The sequence below is a fragment of the Parus major genome, chromosome 7 (assembly GCF_001522545.3).
Source record: "Parus major isolate Abel chromosome 7, Parus_major1.1, whole genome shotgun sequence".
NCBI lineage: Eukaryota > Metazoa > Chordata > Aves > Passeriformes > Paridae > Parus > Parus major.
Window position 1 is genome coordinate 33,063,059 of NC_031776.1, and position 24,377 is coordinate 33,087,435.

A 24,377-nucleotide genomic window follows, 5' to 3' on the forward strand; every position below is an offset into this window, starting at 1 on the left:
GATCACACAGTGCCATGCTAGAGGGATGCCAGGTGAGCCCTGCTCTGCTGGCCTGCAGGGCTACAGATGGACCACACACATATCCTGGACCAGGACAGCAGGATGCTCTCCCTGTGGGATGGGGCTCAGTCCCAGCCCAGCTCGGCAGCAGAGCAGCACAAGATCTGCTGCAGGGTTTAACTGAACCCCTGCAGGGACTGGAGTGGGGCTCCTTACACAGGGACAAGTAGAATTGCTACAGAGACATGCACACACACATTAATGATGAGGTTCTTCCCCACTGCTCTAAGAAGAGAAAGAAATCTTTAAATTCAAGCATAACAAAGTACATCCAATGAAGTGCTGCTCTGCACAGCCACAAAAACATAAACAGAGATCAAAACCAAAGAGAGATCCCAACAGACACCCCTATTAAATCCACCTTAAATCCACCACCTCCTTCTCCTCTCAGCAACTTTTCACATTGATTTTCCAAGTCTTAGGAGTTTTTATTGGTAAAAAAGCTCCTTTCAGGAAGGATCATACATGAAAGGAGTAAAAATCTGCTGATGTCCAAGACCAGCTGGGACAGGGCTATGAGCAACCTGGTCCAGTGGAAGGTGCCCCTGCCCATGGCAGGAGGCTGGAATTACATGACTTTTAAGGTCCATTCCAACATAAACCATTCTATGCTGCTATGAAACATGGATTTCTTTTAAAAAATTTGAAGTTTGAGTTAATTATGGGTGCTGCATCACTGCCTTTTTCCTCACAGTGCACTCCTCAGGTACAATTTTACATGTCTCTTAGCTTTCTTCTCCACAATGGAAAAGAAACATTTGCCTTGACAGTGCATGAAGTTTGTCAGCTTTTTACTGTCATACAAAAATCAAACTGAAAAAAGTAAAATCTCCCATAAAGAATTTCACAGTATTTTTTATACACTCAAAATTATAAGCCTGCTAGCAGCTAAAATGTGGACACAAATGCAGCTGAGTCACAGAAAAACAGAATAAACACATCATGATTTATGGCTTTATGATTTACCCCAGAAAAGCCACTGAGCTGTCTGGATGACAGCAATTTTCTCTTCCTTTCTCCACCTGGATTGCTCCCAATTAGAGCAAACTATTTTAAGCCCTTTGAAAACTAATTCTTAAAAAACAAAAATAAAAAGAACCAAAAACCTGGAGGATGCAGACAGGACAAGATAAAGCTATTTGACTGTAAGAAAAGGAGCTCAAGTGATAGGGATAGGGCAGTGAGTCAGGAGTGCCAGGCTCTGTGAGCTGTCCCTGCCTGGCAGCAACACTTCACAATCCAGGCTCTGGTGTGAAGGCTGCTGCATTCTCATTGTAGGCTGTGAGAAGACCTGAGAACTGATTAGATCCTCTTGCTCCTCCATCTCCAGCTTTCCCCCCAGCAGGCCAAGAGCTCTTGCTCAGCCATTTGTCCTGCACAGGCTCAGGAGGGTTTTCCAAGGAGCAGATCCCTGCAGGAGCAGCTGTGCTCCCTCCCTGCTGTCTGAGGCTGCATTATGGATGCTGGAGGTGTAACCACGGCGTGTTCTCATCTTTCTGGGTGCTGCTTCTGACAGCAGCGTGCCAAGAAACAGAGAGACCAGGCCTTAAAGGTCAAGGAATATTATATGCATCATTTCAACCTATCATCAGCTCAAAAAAAACCCACAAAACAACCAACCACCAAACCTCTTTTTCTTTAAGCCCGGCTTAGTCAAGGTTGACCTTCTTCTGGCTTATTAAGGAACATTTATCTATTTCACATTTCCAGTTCTTGTAAGAAAATACAAAATGAAAAAAAAAAAACAGTTTAAATCCATATACATGCTTGAACTAAGTAGCACCACACTTCACAGAAACATTAAATTAGCCAATCTTCCAGCATCCTTTTCAGGGGCAGACTAAAGAACAGTGCTGTGAAATGGCTTCTTTTAACACTCTTGCTCATCTGCACCATCACTGTGAGCTGTGCTGGTGAGCAAGGAAAGGAACAGTCCAAAGGCCATGCTGTGCCCAGCCCAGCACCAGAACTGTGCTCTCTCCTTCACAAGCAGAATGCAAATTAAAAATGGCCCCATCTTCCCCACAGCTCTGCATCCTACCTTGCATACACATGAATTCATTCTCCCTCTAGCTACCTCCCATTTTTTTTGCTTTAGCCACTTGACCCCAACAACCCAATCTGAAAACTGGAGGAGAAATTCCCTTCAATCTGAAAAAAACCCCAAAAATATATGAGTATGATTTCTCCAGTTTGGGGATATTCAGCAGTGTAGAAAGGGTACTACATAATACTTCCTGTCAACAACACCAGATGTGTTTCCAGTAGAAATAATTGTCTGGATATTTATTTATTGACATTTTGGATGACCAAACACTTATCTCTTGATCTTACTCATCATTTGTACAATTTGCTATCCGAGCAAAGATCAAGGACCTTACCTGACTCCTTTTTAGAGGTATCAGCAGTGTTTATTGATAGGTTGGAATCCTGAATACAATTATGGAATATGGATATGTGGAGTATGAAACTTCAACTGAAATAATATGGCACAACCACAACTAAATAGTAAGAAAAGATTCTGGTTTGGCCAGTATAAAACACTTGCAGAAAAGAAATAAGCACATAGCTAAATCTATACCAAATTATCAATTTCAAACAACTTAAACCCTCAATGCATCAATTATTCCTGCAGTATATATTCCTAAACTCCTGCTCCAATCTCTATAAAATGCCTCCAGTGAATGCAGGATTTTTCTCTGTCACACAGCCTTGAGCCAGTTCTGGACAGGTAATTCACAACAGCCTGTTCCTCCAGCCTGGGCACAGCAAGCACGGCTGAAAGGCCAGAGAAAATAACTTCAAGGACCAACATTTCATGCACATGGACAGAGAAGGAACCCTTCATCACCTAAATTGTTCCAAAGCCCATCCTGTTCCTTATGCTGGAGACAGTGGCCTGCTCATATAGAGTAAATTTAAAGATCAGGGTTCTTGACATGGTAGATTAGGTTCTCCTTCCACGCATTTTGCTTGCTGTGTAATTTGATCATTAACAATCTTTGTGCCACTTCCAGATAAGAATGTCACTAATGTCTTTTAAAGCAGCATTTTTTCTCCTGAAATAAAAACCTTTTCAGATTATTCTTTTTCTAAAACACAAAAATTTTCTTGCTGCTAGTATTAGTAATATATTAATTATTTAACTGAAATAAATGCATCTGTTAATGTGTTTAATTAAGCATACAAAGCTCTTTATTTGATGTTATTTGTATTTAAGATTTCCTGTTTTCCCTGAAGTATTTTTTATCCGAGGCATGATTTTTCTAATCTTAGACATACTCTGGGACTGAAGTACTATTTTATATCAGCATTTCTCAGCTGCTTTTATCATGAATAAATATATTACAAACCATGTTAATGAGCTGTTTAGTATTCATATATTAGACTGTTCCTCATTTTATATGGAAATGCCACTATAAAAATTCTAAGAATACTAGTTTTATGTGCATGATAATGATGAGATTCAAAGCAAATAAGGAGGAGAAAATCTGTGGTGGCAGTGAATATGAAATGGATTAGCGCGTCGTCAATGTGCTTTACATTGGTATAAAATTATTAAGCATGTAATTAAGTAGGATCAATGGCACTGTTTGTTTTGGGGGTAATGTTTCAGCTATTTTAGATGTGTCATCTTTAAGAATTTAATTTCACACTTTAATGATCTTCTTGTAATTTCCTCCTCCTGCCATGAAGTCACACAGGGTACCCATGACATCCTTTGCTGATCAAGGAGTGACTTGGGTAGAAGGCGAGGCCAAAGCCACCATGAAGGAAGATGAGAACAAGACAAATTAAATTATTTTGTAAATAAAAAAGGTAGTTCATTTCAGCTGACCTTACTCATCAAGCACATTCAAATCCCTGGGATTGTTAGCAGGAAAGAAGTTTTATAGCTCCTTGCAGAAACTGCAGCTTTGGCCTGGCTGACCTCAGAAACATCTCCAGTGCAGGCAAAAAGAAATGAGACGTGGTGTTAAGGAGCTTAATGAGTAAAACCACTGCCTCCAGTACACTTACATCTGGAAGCAGAAATTAAAAAAAAACAAAATTCAAAAACCTGGCTTTGGGCAAAGAGGAAAGAGACAGAGAAGATTATTCTCTGTCTTGGACAGAGAACTTACTGCTGATTAGTGAATGAAAACCCAACTGTGAAAATAAGGCTGTTACTAAACTGAATTGTCTCATTTCGAACTCAGAATTACAAATCAATGGAACAAAGCCTTTGTTATTATGGAAAACACAGTGTCTGAACACGTTCCCTTATTAATTTTATATGCTGGACAAAACACATGCTGACACTGTGGCCCCAGCTCACTGCACGTGGCTTCCCCAGGACTGACAGCAGAACCAGGGGTGCCAGCAATAGTTGGGACTGAAAAAGGTTAGGAAGGTGGAGACAAATCCATTGAAAGGCAAAATGACAACAATTACTATTTTTTCTATGAAAATACAGTCGGATATCAGTAGATAATCATGTGTTTTTGAACCAAACAGGTGCTATACTATATAAAACTGATCTCTTCATCAGGTATCCATTATTCATGCTATTCATTATTTGTACCTGGTTTTTTGTACCTGAGCTCATTGGCTTCAGGTTACACAGCACACTTGTAAGTGAAGCTATATCTTGCAAAAAGAAGAGAACATTAGACAACTTCAGTCTAAATAGTTTTTAAAATTGCCCCAAAGATCAATTGCCTAGTATAGAAGTAGAGAAAAGAAAATGAGTTAGAAAATGCCATCCCAATATTCTCCACACCCTGAGCACAAAGACAGCAAGAGACCCTCCTTGTAGCCCTGGCCTATTTATGAATGCTTGACAAGTGAAGGAAGCAGAAGAAAAACTTCACAGCTAATTTTATTGTACTATGAAAAAACATGTTTCTCCCCCCACTCCTAGATCGTGTTACAACAGTTAAATAATGAAAAAGAAGTTTGCCACATCTTTACTCTGAAGTAACTGCTGTTATTGCACACCTACCATTAACAGCTATACCCGTGCCTTTAATGAGTTTATAAATGGCAGATGATAAAAATTAATTTAGCATTCTCTGTGAGGAAGTACCAGCACAAACTTGGGTCCAGTCCTAAAAATGGCTGCTCTCATGAGTTCAACTAACTTGAAACGACCTCATGCTGGGCACATCCCTAGTTTTACACCAGGTTAAGACCCATTTCTGATGGCACAGCTCACAGTCCTCCAAAGTGGTTGCACGTGCATGCTGATGCACTTGGAATAATGCAACATGAAGCTGTTCAATAATACAGCCTTGAAAATGTTTCCTCTGGCACAGTTAAATTTCCCCCACAGCTACCTGGGCATGAGTAAGAGCTGCTAAAACACGGACTCTCTGGATTAGATCTGTACATTTGTAAGTTAACAGAAGGAATTAAATGCTTATTACACTTCAATTAATTTGAAATTATTTTTTCATCTTTTCCTTTTCTGCTTTAAAACCTCTGTCATAGTTATACATTACTCTTTGTGAGCAGAGGTTTTGTTCTCATTTTGTTTCTTCATCCATGGCAAGTGCCCACTTTGCTGACTAGAATTACTGTGCATGTCATCACTAAAAATGTATATAATGTAAATGTAAATATGTATATCATGTATATAAACTCTTACTTTAAATCACATCCTAATTTTCAAAAAGAACAATTTTACTTTTCTTCCAGAAATTCATCTGCTTGCTAAGGAGAGTTGTGTTCATTGGTAATTCTGAAGGAGAAGAAAAATGATTATTACTCTGACAATTTCAAGTGATAAATAAGAATTCCACCCAGCCCTCTATTTAAGTCCATGACATTTCTCCCAGTGTAGGATCTGCAGGCCAGATGTATCACTATAATTATAAACATTTGTAAAAAACCCCAGCACAAGTGGGTGAAGTAGTAACACCTCAGATAAAAATCTTTCAATAAGCCATTTCATACCCAAGATTGCTGTAATTTATAAATCCCTGTATTATCAAAAATTACCTTTTGATGTCAGCAGAGCCAAGAATGGGTTTGATGATGCTCTATGCTTGTTTTCTCCTAAATATGTTTCTACATTTTATCAATGTCTAATCATTGATATGCAGAAATAGACAGTGCTGTCATACAGCAATTTTTTCCACTTCCCTTAGACCAGAGCTATTCCTGGCAGAGAAAACCTAAATGACAGCTCAAAAATCAACACCCTCACAATCAGCTCTGGGATTTGTCTGAATTATCCTGCAAAAGGTACATTCCCCATTCCCCAAAATATTCTCTTTTCCTGATGCTCTCTTGAACAGCAGCAGCATCACAGGACAGCAAGGCACAAAGGACTGTTAATTGGAAAATAAAAACTGAGACACAAAATAAATGAGTAGGTTTGTGTATCAGCAAAATTGATGAGACCTATGAGAGAGGAAAGGGAACCTGTTGATGATGAGAGAGGAAAAATAAAGGAACACGGAAAATGAAAAATAGTTTTCATAGCAGTTTTAATAGTTCGTCAGCAGAACTAAGAAAAACAGTAAGAAAAGTGTGAAAGTAATGAATTAAGCAACAGAAAGGATTAGGGAAAAATAAAATACTGAGTGAAAATGTAGTGCTACAGTGAAAGGGCTTAACTGATGTACAGAAGGTCCTAAGAGATTTGCAAGGACATAAATACGAAAGAGGAGAAAATAAAAAATAAAACTGTTGTTAAACAGAACACAAATTAAATGGATTGTAAATAAATGTGCATAGAAATGGAGACCAAAATCTCACAAAGGGTTTCTAAAAGAAGCCCAAACAAACCCCCACACTGTAACCTGACATCTCTGCTCCCTCATTGCCTAATGAGCAGCTCCTGGCCCATTTGGTTTTGTTTTTTGGGGAGTAATTTATAGCTTAACTATGAAAATAAAATTGTTTTGGGATAAAAAAAACTTTAAAACAAAGTCTTCCTCAAAGTAGGAATTACTTTTATGGGTTTTTCAAAAGATTGATCTTTCCATTTTCTTGTCTTATGAGTATATATCCCATTAGATCTGCTTCTGTGTAGGAACTGCAATTTTAGCAAGCAATTAATCCTTAAATGAGCTATTTCAGAGTTTTAGGTACTGGGCATCACCCTTCAAAGGCTCTGTGCTGGCCTTGGATTACATCTCCATGTTTCCACAGACCTCAAAAGAGGCTCATTTTGCCAGCAGTCATTTAATTGAATTCCCCATAAATCACTTTGGAAAATCATGCTCAGGATAATCAGGTGCAGGCAAAAAGAAGGAGGTAGTATTTCTAATAACTGTGTCACTGAGAGATACAGTGACCTTTACATCCTTCAGCACTCACCTTCTTGTTGCTTGCTTTATTCCAAAGGAAAATACACAGCCAGAGAGCCACTGAAATTACACTTATTTGATCTTGGACCTTGTGCCAAGGCTGCTGAGTTTCTGTGCAATAACAGGTCCATGATTCCTCCCCATGTAGTTCTCATCTTTGACAAAGACTGGAAAATTTTTGGTTTTGATATCCTCAACCCCTCAAATTCATAATTAAAGATTTTGAGTATTTTGTACCATGCACAAAAGCAAAATGAAATCTAATTTTATGCATTACACTGCATTTTACAAACTCCAGCACTTCATTGAAGTGAAAATCTTCCATATGGATTTTCTCTTATTGTGCACTGAAAGCATTTAAAAAACAAAGGAATTCTTCTTTCTTAAACTTTTTATGCACCACACAAATCTTCTGCTGTATATTTGCAGGGCAAGAATCATTTCTAGCACACCAGAAATGAGCTCACCTCACCAAAATCATTTACCTACAGCAAGAGTTAATGTAGCTGCTTATACTGGCAAGGTATAAATAACTGTTTAAATATCTGCATATGTAACACACCAACTTCAGAATGATAATAAAATTCAAAGTCTTCAGCTACTTTTTAAGGTAATTATATTTGGCTGGAAAAGGTCTGGGTGTTTGGACAATGTTAAAGAACTTTCAGACTGGAAACCAAAGTGAAATGAATACACAGAATAAACAATAAAGGAGGAAGGAAAGAAAACAACAAAGCACAAAATGCAACTGTGTATTTTCAGTCTTTAAAATGCTTTACAGAAAATTAGCAGAAGCAAGTAATTCCATTCCCTGCCAAATTACAAGGGATACCTGAGTGTAGCAGGGCACTTGCAAAATAATTATTTAAGAAGAAACACTTTTTATTAGGAAAGCTGAAATTGTAGCCCTCACTTCATGAGGTTGCTGGGGGCCAATTTGCTGTTGGCTGCTCTTTAGAGCTCACCAGGAATGAGAATCTCTACATTTCTGATTCCAGTTGCACAGACTCACACCTTGCTCTTCCAAGATCCTTATGTTCAGCCTGGTGTAATTTTCAGTTCCCATGGTGTTACCTGACACTGTCTAATCCCACCAAGTGTTTAAAGTCACTCCCCCTGAAAAAAAAGTGAATAAACTCATTTATCCACTTGTATGCCAGTGATGGGACAATGTGCTCATGTCTCAGAAGTGGCATTAGAGCCCATTGGGAAATTATAGAAAGGAATTACCTCTAAATATTCTCTGGAGCCTCAACAGCAGTGCCTATACACTGGCTGTGGCAGAAAGTTAACACAGAAGCATCAAAGCTGTCCCCTGGCCCAAGGTAAGTGCTCCCAGCAGCCAGAGATGGAGAGCCCAGAGGGAAAAGGAGCAGAATCAGTGGAGCTAAAGGCAGGAACATCCTCCAAGAATGATCCCCCTTAGGATGGCAAGTGGGCATCATCAAGAGCAGCCCCAAACACCCCAGTGGAACAGGCTGAGCTCCTCCACACGGATGGCAGTGTAGATTTGTCTCAGTGGGGTGTTCCTCTGTAACCTTCCCAAAGGGCTTGAAGGGTATGAGCACCACTGACACCCATCCTTTCCAGACTGCTTGCTCTAACACCCTGTTAAATTCAGAACACCAGCAATCCCATCACACCAGCAAAACCACCTTTCCTGGAGGGCTGAGCTCTCTGGTTTCCCAAATGATGGAGTATGGAGAAAAAAGAGGTCAAAATCTGAAGCCCAGGTCACAGTCACTGAGACGATTCCCAGCAGACAACAGCAAACTACCTGGATGGGAGGAAACACGGCAGCCCTGGGAGGCTACATGCCAGTAATTAGGATGGCAAAGGCTCCAGTCAAAATAAAAATGCCTTTATAAGTCTTTTCTTTACCAGTGTTCACCAACCACAACAGCTTTGGCAGGGTAAACTGCAAGAAGAGTCTCAGTAGGAAGTGTGTTTTGTTTCAGGTCTGTAAAAATAGTACCAGGAAAGTTAATACTCCTTCAAAACATTCATCTTGTTCTGTCAGGAACACTTCTCACCAGCTAGCATAAAAACTGGCAATATTGTATTGCTGCATTAAGCACTTAACTTAATTTTATGTAAACTAGCAGCAGTTTGATAAAATTTGTTGACATTTGTCATTTTGTTGTGGTTCATTTCCTACAACAGCTTTAGAAGTATTACACTACTGATATGAACAATCCTGATACAGAGAGAAAAAGGGAGTACCATTCATCATCTCAAAGCAGATTAAATTAATATCTGGCCAGTAACAAGCTCAAATATCTTGCTGAAAAATAGGTATGAAAAGGTGTTTTATATAGCAGATTTCTTGTTCAACAGTAACTACACACACTGAAATTATAGAGTGAAAACACAAGACCACATTTTGTCCTCATGTCCAGCATTTTCTTCATTTACCTTTAGCAGCTTCATGGCAGTGCACTTTCAATGTGTACACATTATTTATTGAGCTGAGATTTTCCAAAGCTACTAAAGAGTGGTTTGGGATCCCAGCTTCTATTGAATTTCAATGAATCTACTCATAAAAGAATTAGGAGCTTTAGGAAATTTTATCTTTATTGTTTCATACCACAAGAGCAACATTGCATCCAATTATCTTAGCCTTTGCTGGTAAAAGAACTACAACAGAGGTACCCAATTAACAAATTTTAAGCTTCTGAAACTAGTCTTCCATAATTAGCATCCAGAGAATGAAAGACACACTTTCAGCAAACAAAGTGAGACTCAAGCTTTGAAACAAGGTTTGCTGCATTTCTTTCGCTCCTCCAACTTCAGTTTAATCATGACTATAGACACTGACATTCCCTAAAATCCCAGAGGAAGATAATTATCAGAAAGAATTTCAACATGTTACAATAAGGGTACATCTACTCAAACTTCTGGAGACAGGGACCATTCAAATTCGATGATTTATTAATGGCAACCAGAGTTGCTTCAATGCAGGGCCAGTCAGCCACAAATAAATTGTGTGGGTGGAAGGTATGCAAACAGTATTTGGATAACATTTAGGAAAGCTCAAATATCAGAGAAACAGTGACAGGATCACAAAGAAAGGGCAGTTGAGGACCACAGGAGACAACAGTTGCAGTCTGGCTGTGAGGAGTGAAATGTTTTCTGGATTTTGTTGCTGCTAAAATAAATGAGCATCAAGCATTTTTGGACATGGCATTGCCTTTTAGAGCACTGCTCTGTTAATGAGAAATCTGATCTTGTAGGGTTTTATTCTCTCTCATAGGTTATTCATGGCATTCAAGCAGTACTTGGGGTCAGAGATGGTTCTAATGGGTGGCTGTGGTGCTGCAGAGCTCTGCTGGATGTTCTGCCACAGACAGAGACAAAAGGAGCTTGGGGGAACCTCGTTCCAGACCTCTGCTTTCCTCACAGGGCGACTGTCAGGAACTGTTCCAGCACCTTCCTCTACTCCATGGCTGAGAGACAAACAACAGCCTTTGCAGGAGCTGCTGCACCCAGCATTACAATACCCAGACATAATCAGTGTGCACACTTTCAAAAAGAAGCTAAAGAACATAATCAACTTCTCTCCCAGCTCCTTTGTTTCACCTTGCCCTGGCAGAATGCATTCTGACAGAGAGGCATTGGTGAGCTGAGATCTGAAAACAACATGCAAGCCAGACGAGTTCTGAAGCTCCAAACACACAGAAAAAGCCTTAAGGACTAAATGGAAGGAGTAATTTGCCAATGCACCTTTTAGATCTCAGCTCTGGTAGTAGAAGGGTGAGGAGAAAAGCAGGTCATATTAAATATTTGTCTGGTTTCAGTAACCATGGTATTCCTTGGGAATGGCTTACTTAAGATGAATATGCTATTGAGAGGAATATTCTGAATATGCTATTGAGAGGAATATATACTGTGGAATACAAAAAACACAAGTACCCAAAAAAAAAGTTATAAACTGGATCTTTAAGATACAAAAAATTAATGAAGTTCTCTATTTACAGTCACTGAGAGAGGCAAATACTTACAGCTTAAGACCAACACTAGTGGAAAGAATGGTAAAATAAGCCAAAAAATCCAATCAAAACACCAAAAATAAAACAAACAACCAAAAAATAACACTAAAAATCATTCCCAAGAAAATAAGCATTACACTGATGTTTCTAAGTAGTAACTGCCTACATCAGGCAGTAGTGGAGTCAGGTGATGCAAATATACAAATTGTTGTCAATGTCATGTTTTTAAACCCTAAGCTTTTCAACAATGGATTTGAGCTTTGTAATTGTCCCAGCAAAATCATGTGTCAGGTGAGTCTGCAGACAGCCATTTTATTTTTCCTTTTAATGCAAAGGCTCTCTGAACATCTGCATCAACCCCCAGACTCACAGCTATCTGTAAAAGCCAAACTGTCTGGCCAGATCCTGGGCTGTCTGATAAAGTTCCATTGATTTTAAGTGTTACTGTTTTAGCCTACTGAAGAACCCAGCATCATCTGATTAGGTTTAGTAAATTGATTTTTGAATCCTGAATATTTGCAAAAAACCCATGAACAACTGAGAGACCACCCAAGAAAGTGTAAATATTCCTTGGTCAAGAGTTTTACTAATAAACTTTATTCCTTCAAAAATCAATTTTCTCATGAACAACTCTGGAACAAAAAAGCAGCAGAATTTGTTCACTGAATTATTCATTATAAGTTACTGAGCCAGGTTCCTTGGTACTGTAAAAAATCAGCATCTTCAGAGAGCAGAAAGAACCACAGCTGCTAAGGAACGGAGGAGAGCACAAGTGCAGGTGCTGTAGGAGTTCACTTCTGGTTTTACAAAGCTGTTTGTGAGACCATTTAGAGGAAGGTGGGAAGCAGAATGGGAACAGGCTGCTGCTGGAAGCTTTCTGCTGACAGGAAAACCAGACAGGCAGAGTCAGGACACCTGTACCACTCCCCCTGGAAACTCAAAGTTGTGTCTGCACAGAGCCCTGCCCGAGCCTTTGCCAACAGACACTGAATTCAACACTGAGGATGCACAATTTCCCCTTTTCTGTCCCATCCTAGATCTCCTTACAAACACCAATAAAGGAGCTACACTGTAGGATTTCAGGTGGTTCCTGAGGAAATCAGCTGATACAGGCATATCAGTACAGTCAAATATCTTTCAGGTTCTATTGCTAAACGTGGTTAAAACACCACCAGGAGATTGCTCACAAAGATATTTAGTTCCTGGATGTTTTCTGTAAATGGATGCTTGAGCAATGAGACTAATAAGACCTCTCATATTCTCACCACGGGAAAAGCTGCAGCTTGAGAATTTCCCTCCTTTTCTACACTTTGAAATCCCCACAGGAGAGAAGTTAAGAACTTCCACTTGCAGGAAAAGCTTTGATCAATGCTTGCACATTATTAGAACCCAGAAAACTGTATTACTAGGCACAAATCCACAGAAAATCAATCAAAATCCATTTGTTTACGGCTATAGGAACAACTAGAAATATCTGTCAGGCTACACCAAAAAATTCATCATATGTAAGTCAAAAAAGAGCTGACAAATTCACCTGAAACAAACAGACACACAACTCAGTGCACAAAAACTGAATGTGCTATGTCCCTGGCATTAGCACCAGGGATCAAATATATCATAAGAATATTTTTAACGTAATTTATAAGTCCCTACAGACACTGTGGTGCAAAGTATCGGCAGGAAAATTCAGGAGCATTATATTAATTTTTAATGAGAAAAATCTTACCTGATGAAGCCAGAGTAGGCACACATATTTCAACAATTTGACAGCAAATTGTGCTGACTAAAAAATACAGAACCATCCAGTGAAAAACAAAATTTTGAGTTATTATGTACCAAAGCTTCACCCAATGTCCCAGCGCTGTCATTTGGTTCTCACTCAGTCCTGGGCTGACTTACACTGAGAGGTGAGAGAGGGCAGCAGACCTAAGGCAATTATTGTCTCAGCCCACACAGTCAGCTGTGGCCCAGGCACCTCATTAACCAGCATCTCATCAGCAAAGGGCCATGGAAGCTGGAAAAGAGTAAGGATTCAAACACCTTCCTTCTGTGTAACCAGAAAAGCCACGGTGCTGACTCCTGCCCTTTGGCTTTGGACAACCTAAGGAAAGCATCTGACATAAACTGTTCACACTTCCAAAGTGGAGGGTGCTTCCAAGAGGTCCACTCTGGTTGATGTTAGGAGAAGCATAGATTCTCTTTTCCACTCCCTCCTTTTTCCTTCAAGCCACCAATAAACTCCAAATGCCAGGTTTTTAATATGCCAAGCCTTTAAATGGCATTGCTGAACACAAGTCTTACAAACCAGTGCAATAACCATACAAAGATCTCAAGAGGAAAAGATCTGGGCATCCAGCAAGCTGTTGGATTTGGAGCTACATGGAGAATATCACGAGGCAAGATAAAAACTCTGTGTGTGACCATTTGTGTGCTCCTATCTTGATATTCATTAGTTAGAAGAACTTTTACCTGCACATATTAATGCTGTGTTTACAAACACATCAGAGAAGGGGTAATCAATCAGCAGTGCAGTAACAAAATCCCAGCTGTACACAAGGCTTCCCACTGCAGGATGTTGTTGCTGAGAATCCCAAAGCCTGTGGAAGGTGGTTAATCAGAGCACCCTGGCCACGGCCCCCAAGGCAATTTTCAGATCAGTTGCGGGAGCAGGAAGGCTGCAATCAGCACTGTTCACCCAGACACAAATGGCTCCCAGACATCTTCAGCTTCTGTCCCTCATTTTAAAGATTAGACTCCTAAATACCATCTGATGTTTGATAGTTTCTTTCCTTTGAGCAGCAAGCCCCATTTCCAGCCTTCCTGACTGGCAGTATTGCTTTGATACAAAATACATGGTTCTTCTCTTACATTAAATGATTATCCTGGGGATAAAATCAGGAAATTCCCTCATTTTCCTCAGAACACAGGAAACAAGGGAACATTAAGATTTAATAACACCTCATCAGTAGTCTACAAGGCTGATAAGAAAAAAGTCTGTAAGGTTGCTACTCTGGTGTTCAAAAGCTCTTAGCCACATTAAAAAAACCAACTTCACTATAATTAAATATGTTTTATTAAAGCTTTCCATCATCTTCCTTTCTTTGCTTATTTCCCCCTCACAGCTCTCACATCATCTTTCATTCCTCCCTTTGATGTTTGTATGCTTTTCATAGTTGTATTGAAAATATTTTGCACTCTTCCACCCCTAAATATATTTAGAGGAGCACATTTTCCTGTGCCTGATGTTGCCTCTCCCCTCTCAGCCCCTGGACAGCTCAGGGAGAGAAGAGGGCACACACACTCCAGTGACAGTGCTCATTACAGAGTGGCACAAGAACAAAACACCTTCCATCTCCTCCCTTTCCTTCTGTCTCTCACCTGCACTAAGGATGAAACCTGCTCCCCTCAACAGGAACATTCATACAGGATTTATAAGACAAAACGGAATCTGCCCTTTCAGTTGTGTAGTTGTGAGAGTGAAAATGTTACAATTTAAAGGGAGATGAAATAGAAGAGTGGGTGCTGCTTTACTTACAGGTGTCTAAGGACTCATCAGAATCATCGGGACAGTCGGGCTCCCCGTCACACAGCCAGTGCCAGGACACACAAGTGACGCGATCGTGGCACAGGAACTCCCCTACGTCACACAAGGGATGCTCTTCTGGAAATGAGAATGGGTTACAGTGAAATGGTTAAAGGTGAAGGAAAAAAAATAAAAATTAAAAAATAAAATGGCACAATGGAAATCAAAAGTGAAAATGAAATTATTAAAAACAAATCAAAACAAATGTTAGGAACAATATGAAGCAATAATTTAGTGGTATCTGGTACCCTCACTTAGGGAACTCTAACCTCCAGCTGAGGATTCAGTGGGAGCTGCCCATTACTCTTCCAACCTGACAGGAACAACATCACCATGAACTACTTTTATGGAATAAACTTTTAAGAAAATCTGCTTTTTTCTAAATATTTCACCATGAAGTAAATCTGCTCACTAGATAGAAACCAACAAGATTTAATGTCATGTTACCAGCAGGGAGGTTCCCAGCTCACCTCTCCTGCCACAGAAAATATTTTTAAATTGCTTCAAGTAATCAAATTTTTCAAGGATGTATTTTTGTAAACAGTCAAAATTCTACTTAAATAAATATATCTATTTTTTACTATTTCCTTCGACACATTTTAATGACCAAATCCTCCCTCCATTTTATAGAAAAATTATTTTAATGTGATAAATTTGCAAACAAAGAATTTGAAGTCAACACCAGGGCACCTTGAAAACAATGGCTTTTAAAAGAAGGCAATTCTGGAAGTTTGGCACACCCACACTATCTGCTGCATTTGACCACCACAGGCTGATGTCCTTGAGATCTAGAGTTAATTAACTCAAGACTATTCTATCATTATTCAATGTAAAACTATTCTAATATTAATTAAAGCTCACAAAACCTCTGTGCAATATATTATATTCATTTTATCAATATATAAATTACAGTAGTGTCTTCCACAAGGTTACATTGCAGATTGCTGGGAAAAGATTCCCTCATTATTTTTACACTGGCACAAGAGAGAAATAACTTCAGTGGAGTCAATACTGCCACAAAGACATCAAACCAAGTATAAAGGAGAAGACAAAACCCATGCTACTTGGAGATCTCTCCATTGGCTTAGTTCCTCTAAAAGCCATGGGATTGCATTATTACTAAAGAAAAAACAACCAGAATACTTTAATAAAGTTATTTCATTATTTCCTGTGTTCAGGCCTCATTTCCAAGGTCAGATTCTCAACTACTGATGCTCTCCAATTTTACAACAAGCCAGATTTGCAACTACTACATAGATATATTTCTTATTTCTTAAAATAACTATATCACAACTTCTTTTAAGCCTGAAGGATGAAAGGATTTTTGTTATATCTTAATTCCTTCCCCTCAACAGCAAAAATGAGCAACTGTATAATTAAGAGTGCAAGTTTACATGGAGTGATTTTGCTTAAAGCTTTCAGGGAGATGATTAAAAGCCCTGCTTTGATAGCACATCTTGAAAAACCATCCTGCAAGTCAGAAAGAGGGAGTTTGGCAAGTTTTAGCATTTCAAAGATGTAGAGCAGTGTGAGGAACACACAGAAGAGCTCTGTAATATTTGGTTTTAGAGTATTCTTGAAATCCATGATGCATTTCTGCTTTTACTACAGGATGAACTGTAATTTTCTGTGCATTGCACATCTGCTTCTAACAGACCTGGGAATACTAAAATTAGCATTGCCAAACATGTCCACTTTTTTATTCAGCTCTGGAATGATTATTCCACAGAGCAAGAAATAGTTGAAAATTCTTTCATTATTAAGAGTAACCAGTTTATTTATTTATTTATTTGAGAGGTTTCTGAACTGACAGCTAAGTGAAAAATACTGCTGAATAAATATAGAAATGTAAAGTTGTGAAAACATTTCTACAGTCAAGGTCACACAAGTGTCTGGTTCTACATGAACCTCCCCAAACAGCCACATATACAACACCTATAGAATAGAAATCTTGTCTGAAACAAAACCTGGCAGGGAGATAATTCCTTCCCCAGTGCAACAGCTTCTTTCAAATCTGCAGATGGTCACAGATGTCTACACAAAAAAATCTTGCATTTGTTCCTCTTTTGGACAAATGTTATGAAAATAGCCTATGTAACTGGATAATAAAGTTCTAAAAAAGCAGTTTCATATACAGCTCAGAGCTGAGTGTGTGTACTTGAAAAAAGGCTTGTTTGCTACTTTTTTTTTTAATGGAAATAATTAAGCTATTTCCATACTGTTAAACTCTCACTTTCCATTTTATGCAACAATACACAAATTATGGAGATCTGAGCTTTTTATTTTCTCTATCCTGAGAAAGACTTAGCAGAGTGAAAAAAAACACTAACTTATAAAACACTTTGAAAAATAGATTTTGTTTAGAATAAAACAGTTTAATATTACCTCAGGGTTTTATTTGCTCTGAAAGGGCTTTCTCAAATGTTTTTGTTTTGCATAACTATAGAATTATTTTTATTTTCTGCTGTTATCTTTACAGAATGAATCTGACCAGTTAATCATGAACATGCACTAATTAGTGGGCTTAAAAAAAATAAAACAAAAAATACAGCAACCCTCTTGCTAAAAAATAGTCATCTGTGATGGCACAGAAGTTAAACAGTTCTTTCCAGTGACACCTTTTTCCTCCTGTAAAACGTGAGCTGTGCAGGGAAGCTCCCAGTGGATGGGAAAATGCACGTTTTTAACATCCCAGTTCTTTGAGCTGCAGAGCAGATGGTGAGAAATCATCCCTCTATGGGTAAATGAAAGCTTTGCCTCCCTAAGGATACTACTCCTATGCTCCTATCCTATGCTGCAAACACCTGGCAGTGGCTCTTAGAAGGAAAGCTTTTAAAAAGAAAAATAAAACCTGGTGCGTTTGTTTTAAATTCAAAAACAGCCAAAAATGTGTTGATTTTATTTAAAAAAAAAAATGAATATTTTTTAAAGAGGACAAAGCTCAAAATCTTCATTAGGAAAGCATCTAGAATTATAATGTATGAAATTACACTGAACTTGGAAACCCAAAATTCTATTATGATGATAAAAAAAAAAATAAAAAAGTGAAACAAAGCAATCACCCAAGCAGCACACAAGGCAGTGACTGATGTCTGCCTGGACCAGGAGAGCTCCTACATTAAAAAGACATTTGCCTCTGTAAACTTGCATTCAGCTCCTAAATAAGTAGGGATATGGAGATCACTGCCTGTGATCACATGGAGTGCTCAGGGTCAAAGGGATCTGGATCCCTCCTATTTGAGGGAATGCAATGAAGAAAAAGCAGGTCAAGAGAGCTCTTGAAAAGAACTATATGGGAGATAACATTTATATAATTGAGTGCTCTCCAGCTCTGGCACGAGACTGGAAACGATTTGCTGTGAATCTAATTAAGAACTGCCTTGGTCAAGGAACCAGGTGCCCAGAGAATCTGCTGAATTCCTGAATTGTGCTTCCCACTTCCAGCAGTCCCTTGTTTGTGCTCCCTGTGGCTCCTGCTGTGTCTTGGTGACCCCACAGCCTCTTGGTGCTCTGTCTTCCGAGCACTTCCAGCTCCATCTGCCAAGAGCACCTGAGAGAGCCTGAAAAAACAAACCTCCCATATGGCAACGCTCTTCAAAGTGAGCAAAACTCAGCCTGATAAAGTCCTGATCCATTTGAGCAGGGAGCCTGCTCATCAGGCTTTCACTAAATATTCAGAAAAAAAAACTTGTGCAGGCTAAAAAAGCACAAATGTGCACCCAAAAAGCACATTTCTAGAGAAGATTTTGAAGCATGTGATACAGGCACGATGGGAATGAATGTTGAAGGATAAGAGATCAACACAATGTAATATTTAAGAGCTTTTACAGGAATAGCTAAAGATTAATGTGATGTAAGAATGCCTCACAAATTGATTACATTTAATTTTGCACTTAATATTTTTACTGTGTTTCAAGTAAAAAAAAAATTAAAAAATTAAAAATCTGAATTTTTCAGTTCCCTCTTCATTTTCAAGGAAAAGGGCAAAAAAAGATGAAAAGATGCACAGATTAGGGAGGGATGTGTGTGAACGTGCTTTTTTTTTTCCATTTGAGAATGGTTTAATCAAGGAATGGACCATGAAATCTATGAATAAAAATGATAAAATGATAGACCTCAACTGGTTTGTCTCCAGCTGCATACCCAGAACAAAACTCATAGGAGAGAAGAGGAATTTGCTTCCAAAATAGCTTTTTCTTTCTTTTTTTTTTTTTTTCAGAAGCAAAAGAGCAGGAAAACTAACAAAGAGCAGAAAGGCCAAAAGGAGTGGTCAGAAAACTGCAATCTAGCTCTGCATTTCCATTGGGATCCACTGGCATCACCTGTCTGCATGACCAGGAATTCTGCCAATCATAATAAACCCATTCTGCCTTATTTCAGGGATATTATGCAACCAAAAACTTGCATTTTTAAGTTCTTAATTAGTTTTGCTTTGATTTTAATTAAGTTATCTTCATTACAAGAGTTTAAGGACTCAGAACTATTTTTTCCCTCTCTCAAAAGCATGTTTTCCATTTGGGATTTTCTTTGATCTCTCATGGAAACATGGGAGGGTTTCCAGATTAATTTCAGCAAAATTTACTCAAAAGTTGAAAAGTATATTCCAGTAGTAATTTATGACAGAATTCATCATACACCAAAACCTAAATTACTGTAACTGAAAGGGAGAAGTGAGGAAAAAGCATGCACAGCACTTCCTACTTATGAATTTCCAACTTTTATATAATACTTTTCAAACCTTTCATACCTTTGGAGTTAAATCTACATTTTTAGAGCCCAGCATAGAGTAAAACATTTACACATTTGCAGCAGAAAACTACAGACAAAATCCTTGAGATGTGTCTTGCAAAACAGTAAACAGAGGTTAACATTCAGAGTATAAAAATATTATTATGATACACTTTATTTCTGTCCTACTCGGTTCAGTATAATGCCGTGCTCAAAGTCATGAAATTTTATTTACAGAACCCAAAAAATCTCTCACAAGCTCTACCAATCCCTGATTTGTGCTTCCACAATGCAAAGGGGCTTAAGGAGCTGCTGCTGTGTTCACATGTAGCATTTTAAACAGAAATACTGATGTTTCATGAGTACCTGTTCAGCTCTTGGTATAATAGTTATCACTTACACAGCATTTACTAATCAGCTAATTGCTTTATCCATAGGCAAGGCACACACCCAATTACCTGTCAGTAAAAGCTCCATATGCTCAGTTTAAGCCACACATGTTTAAATTCTATGTGTAAACTTTCCTCAGTCTGCACATGTCCCACCCAGCAAGGTCACAGGCATCTTCTTTAGAGACTGTGGAGTGACATCAGACATCCCAGTTCTCAGTCCATAATTGTGCTCAAATTCCTTATTTACATCACACAGTTTACAAAAATTCCTCATATTTTTTTACTTGCACTGTGCTACTATAGTTTATGGATCAGATTAAGCAAATAGTGATAGAGGTCAGTACTAACAAGAAGACAAGAAATGTTCACTGGTTGATGAAAATCCTGGAGTATTTTTGGAAGTGGGCAGGTAACGAGTTTAGAGGTTTTCTTGCTCCTTGTTCTTTTTGTCTCATTCTTTGCCAAAAACTTATTTTCACTAGGGGGGGATGACCCCAGTCCCCTCCTGGGTTTGAACAAGAGAAGGTTGTTCAGACTCAACTTATGAGTTGAGTTCATAGACTCAGTCTATGGACAGAGAAATTTAAGAAATACTCAGATAATGAGAAACACCCAAATATTCCCGAGACAATTTTTTATCTAATCAGCAAAGGGTAACAGAATAACACCTATCTCAGCAAACTATGAAATGACATGATAGTTATGTTCCTTAATGGCACAGAAATACCACAGAATTGCCAGGTACCTTCTCTAACACAACAGAGAGACCCTAATAAAAACACATTAGCTTCAATGCTGCCATTTTCCAATCCCTGCTCCCCGTGGCCTTACAAAGAAAGGAGGCCAGAGGCCAAACAAGCTCCCTCTGAACCATTTCTTCACAATTATCCTTCACCACCTTGAAAGCTGGAGGAGACATGCAAACACATTCCCCAGGGTGAAGTGGTCCTTCTTTCCAAACAGCCTGAGGTGGATTAAATGTAAATGTCAGGGTGGAGGGTCGAAGTGACCATCACTTATCCCAGTGTGTGTGAAGAGTGACAAGCCCTGTGCTGGAGTCAACAAGGTGCCCTTTCAGCTGCTGACAGCCAGTGCCAGGGTGAACATGAGCAAAAATGTTCTTATTTGTGGAAAGCCTTCAAAGGCTCCCACTGAAACAACCCTTCTTTCTTTCCCATGTCAAAGAATGAAATGACTTTAAAAAAAACATTTCTATGGAACGTGAAAACCTCTGAGCCTCTCCACTACCTTAGCCTGTATTATCATACTGTGTTCATAATATTATAATTTCTTTGCCTGCTGACAGGAAGAAATGCTTGTGACAGAAGATTTGAAAAAGTTCATAAATATACAGAAATAAAAAATAGGTTTTTAGAAGGAACTGCAAGTATCATGGCAAGACCCTTACAGGAGCTCTTATATAGGACACTTCCTATGCACTTGGATAAGCAGCACAGACTTTCACATGGAAAAGAAATTCTAGGAGCAATGACTTGAATAATACATTTCTTGTACACAGACATGTTTTCTGCTTCATCGGGAAGCTCAGTGGAGAAAAGACTGAGGTTTTCAGCTGCTCCCAGGATCAAACCTCCAAAAGGTCTGACAGAAAAACTCCTGAAGAGCACAAGCAATGAGCAGACGGATGGGGACTGAGGACGAGTCACCCGGCGCCGATTTCAAACCCAGTTCGCCACAGAGCGCCACTCGCTGTGCCTCCAAGCGGGACTTCAAATGAATCTTTTTCATCTCCTGTCTGTGCCAGCTCTTGGAACTTAGATATTTCCAAGTTATGATTCTTCATTTGCTGAGCTGTAAAGCCTCCAAATTCAATTATAATATTTTCATGGCAAAATTGCTTCTTTTTCTTAAAGTGGGATGGAAATCCCGACTTGAGACAAATTATTTAAATAAATGCCACACAAAATATTTTCTCTTTTGAAAGCTGAAATGTTCATTACATAGCTTATTACAATACCTTTGATAAGCCCTCTGCTGAGCAGATGTTCTATCACCGTGAATTTTCACATATGAACGTTTTTAGCAAATACTAAAAGATAATTAATTTAGATAAATTTCTTCTATCAAAGGCTAATCAATGACGTCATTGTTTTAAATCTGTAGTTTTCTTACCATGTAAAACATAACAAAGCCATTTCACTTGAATATTTCAAACTCTAATAGATTGACATCTGTCCACACAAGGAAGGAAAAGCACATAAACTGTTGAGATATTTTCGATACTGGGAACACTATGGAAATAATAGAAAAAAAGAAAAAAAATATGCTCTGCTTATCATAACTTTGAATAAAAGTAAAGTTTTTTGTTTTCTTTTAAAGTGCAGATAACTTTATGAGGGAAAGATATAGATAGGTAAGATCTAGGTACCTCAGATAACTGCATAATTGGGAAAACAAAGTTATACTGAGAAAAGAGAAAATAAATTATCATAAAGGATTAAAAAATTATAAGCGGTATGGAAGGAACCATAAAGTATCTGGATTGAACAGTCTTCTTTACTTTCTCTTTTATTTCCCTAGAGAAGGATGTTGAGGCTGTGTTAGCACTGGTGCTTGATTTTCTTGTTTGTTTTAGGACTCAAGCACAAATTTCATTCCTTTTACCGTATCCAAAAATTGCATCTTGGATAGGATACCAAGAAGGTTAATCATGAAATCATAGAATCTTCTACCAACCAAATGGTTTGTTCTCACAAAGTTCCCCAGTCCAGCTCCCTCACAGGTTGTCCATGCAGTTGCTGGATGCAGCAGTGGAATTCCTGCCCTGCCTGGCTCCTGTTCCAGCAGATCCCACGTCTGTCCCAGCGGGCTGCGATCCCGCGTGCTCAGCTCTCGCTCCAGCGCAGCGGCACGGGGCCATCCATCTTCCCTGCCCACTCCCTGTGGCTCCACTGCAATCACTCAGTGCTGCCTGCTCTGCTGAGCACCAGCAGTGTCACCCAGACACGCGTGGGGTTGATGGATGGCAGCGCTGAGCTCATCCCACCGCGATCAATGCCATGGGCTGGGGACACGTGGGGAGGAGCTCGGGACTTGCACGCAGCCTAACAGCACAAATGAAATACAGAATATTGCAGAAGATGGCAAGGCTGGAGAAGTGAGAACCAAACTCTTGGAGAAAACCTTCTCAGAAGACAATGCATTCATTTTTGCAGCTGGAAAGGAAAGAAGCCACGTCCTACCCTGCTCTCAGAGCCCGGAGAGCCAAGCCTGCTGTCACTAAGCATTTCTCAGAATGCTTCCACTTAAAATGACACAAAATAATGATGAACAGGTTTCAATAGCAGATGGAAGCCTGTTACATAATTCAGTTTTAATGACCAGAGAAATCTTAAATATGACGGGTTTGTTTTGTGTAACAAGAGACTTATATTAAATGAAACAGCCAAATCTGCTTCCATAAGCAACTGCATATGTTTAATACACATTTGTTTTATATTAGGATAATTAACCTACAGGGAAATGGGGTTAAATACGAAGATAACTTTAAACTATACTCAGTTATTGAAAGGATGAGAGAACTAGGGGAAAACCAAGCTAAAATTCCTTTCTAAATAACGTCTACATAAAGAGCAAAAAGGAAAATTTCATTACCAGGGTTACGTGTTCTATTCAAGTTGGCTATCACCAAATATTCAAAATATAGTAGTAATATTAAAAACTTGCAACAAAAAAATAATCTGTTTCTCATATAAACCTTTAAAAATTGACTAATTCTACAAACATCTCCACATTTATGCTGGGCCCTACTGAAATCATATCCATTATTTTAAATAACTACAATCAACAGTTCTAAGTTAAATTGCAAGAATTAAGTTAAAGGCATACCTAAGGGTCGATTAATATAGGTTTAATTGCAATTTAACAGTTGGGAAAGTAGTTACAATTGTGATCTTCAGCAGCTCAGGTCTGACTTTCTTGATAGCATGATCTAAGACCGATAATTTAAGGGTAATTTGGAAACGCATACACGGAATGTTAATTTTCACACCACTAGAGAGCAATGCATTGTGATATTAGCTGCTGCTGTCACTATGTCTTCAATGTGATTTTCTGAACAGGCAAACATATTATTCACTGGAAGTAAGACACAATATTTAGCAAAAGGTTTTGGCTAAAAAAATTAAAATGGTATTTTTCAGGGCAGCTTGTGTTTTGCCCAAAAAGTTCACGTCACAAGGAAGGATCAGAGTGAAGGACAGAGGTGATATCAGCCTGGTGTCACACAGACAAGTTGTGAAACCCTCTCTGCTTGGATTTACTGCCCCATCCCCAGGACAGCAGGAATGGCACTGGGTGAGCCCTC

The 24,377-nt window shown here is 38.8% G+C and overlaps 1 protein-coding gene across 1 annotated transcript in view; it reads right to left on the reverse strand.

Moving 5' to 3' along the window:
• Positions 1-24,377, reverse strand: part of LRP1B (LDL receptor related protein 1B) — a 620,609-nt gene that overhangs the window by 447,030 nt on the left and 149,202 nt on the right. The window contains exon 2 of the mRNA XM_015635304.2: positions 14,883-15,008. Within this exon, the coding sequence (XP_015490790.1) occupies positions 14,883-15,008 (126 nt within the window). The remainder of the gene's footprint in view (positions 1-14,882; positions 15,009-24,377) is intronic.